At 62.8% G+C, this 865-nt stretch overlaps 1 protein-coding gene across 1 annotated transcript in view; it reads right to left on the reverse strand.

Moving 5' to 3' along the window:
• ADCY7 (adenylate cyclase 7) overlaps nucleotides 1-865 on the reverse strand; it is a 58,611-nt gene that overhangs the window by 15,959 nt on the left and 41,787 nt on the right. The window contains exons 15-16 of the mRNA XM_011988657.1: nucleotides 614-716; nucleotides 234-359 (exon numbers count right to left, since the gene is read on the reverse strand). Of these exons, the coding sequence (XP_011844047.1) occupies nucleotides 234-359; nucleotides 614-716 (229 nt within the window). The remainder of the gene's footprint in view (nucleotides 1-233; nucleotides 360-613; nucleotides 717-865) is intronic.

An 865-nucleotide genomic window follows, 5' to 3' on the forward strand; every position in this document is an offset into this window, starting at 1 on the left:
ACTGTCCTCTCTGACAGGCCACACCTGAAGCTGGGGACAGGCTCTGAAGCCTCTGAGAGCCAGTTTCCTGTCTGTGAAGTGGTATAGCGGCACCCAGAGGAACCCCCAACGGCCACCTGCTGAGCTTGGGGGAGAGGTCAACCAGAGGCAGCTTTTAAGGCCACACTGTAGGCATCCCAAATCTGGAGGTCTCCCTCTACCCAGGAGGCCTGCCTCCCCACCCCAGGACCCACCAGGTTGACGATAGCCACAGTGAGCAGGCTGCCGATGGTCAGGATGGCCAGGGTCAGCCTCAGCAGGGGCTGCGTCTCCACCCTCTCGGAGATAGTGCAGAGTGTCCCCCGGGCTGGGCACCACCTCTGTGGGGTAACAGGGTCAAGTCACCCAAAGCCAACAGCCTGGGCAAGGAGGGCTGGTTGCAGGCAGCCTGGGGAGGGGTCCCTCAGAAGAAGCCTCCAGGGCACTCAGGAAATTGTCCCTGAGGCAGGAGAGATGGGCACCCAACCTTGACCAGAGCAGGGGCTCAGCCCGGCCAAGCTCACCAGGGAGGACTCCTGGGCAGGCGTCCCAAGGCAGGGAGAGAGGGTCCAGGGGGCCAGAGCTCCCCACTTACCGAGAACTTGGTGGCAAAGCACAGGCCCAGTACCAGCCCCAGTACACAGGCCACCAGCCCAAAGGACACACCCAGTGCCGCCGTCCTGGAGAGGAGGGAAGAACTTCAGTTCTGCCTCGGGCCTTCTGCCCAGGACCACTACCCCCACCAATCCTCTGGCTCACAGCCACCTGTCCCCACCCCACCTGGTATTCTGCCCACAGCAAAGGGGACCTGTGAAAACTGTGGCCCAGCTGCCCCATGGGCAACACA

The sequence above is a fragment of the Mandrillus leucophaeus genome, unplaced genomic scaffold, assembly GCF_000951045.1.
Source record: "Mandrillus leucophaeus isolate KB7577 unplaced genomic scaffold, Mleu.le_1.0 Scaffold333, whole genome shotgun sequence".
In the NCBI taxonomy this organism is placed as follows: domain Eukaryota; kingdom Metazoa; phylum Chordata; class Mammalia; order Primates; family Cercopithecidae; genus Mandrillus; species Mandrillus leucophaeus.